Below are 316 nucleotides of genomic sequence, written 5' to 3'. Positions count from 1 at the left end.
CACCATTATGCTCCCCAAATAACTAACCATTATAACAAGCAAAGTCCGGATCCGTGAGTTGCCATCCATCCAGAGTGTAAACAACCGTCGTGTTGGTGGCTCCAGTGGGCGAAGTCATGATTCCATCGCATTCGAACACCAGCGTCCTGTTCACCCAGTAAGGAGGTTGTTGCAAGAGCAGGTGGCTGTTCTCCAGCAGGTCGGCAGGAGGGGGGTTCTCCTCCACTGCAACGGGAGGTTTTCAGGTGAGGTTGACGGGTACGAGTCTACCTATTAAGCTTGGGAAGGGAGAGTGAAAGTTAGTATTTAGGGTTAT

The 316-nt window shown here is 50.9% G+C and overlaps 1 protein-coding gene across 1 annotated transcript in view; it reads right to left on the bottom strand.

The window, feature by feature from the left end:
• LOC119586612 overlaps window positions 1-316 on the bottom strand; it is a 51,882-nt gene that overhangs the window by 3,942 nt on the left and 47,624 nt on the right. Inside the window, exon 26 of the mRNA XM_037935361.1 lies at window positions 28-225. Within this exon, the coding sequence (XP_037791289.1) occupies window positions 28-225 (198 nt within the window). The remainder of the gene's footprint in view (window positions 1-27; window positions 226-316) is intronic.

Source organism: Penaeus monodon, chromosome 21 (assembly GCF_015228065.2).
Source record: "Penaeus monodon isolate SGIC_2016 chromosome 21, NSTDA_Pmon_1, whole genome shotgun sequence".
Lineage (NCBI taxonomy): Eukaryota > Metazoa > Arthropoda > Malacostraca > Decapoda > Penaeidae > Penaeus > Penaeus monodon.
This window is presented reverse-complemented; position numbering and strand designations above follow the sequence as displayed.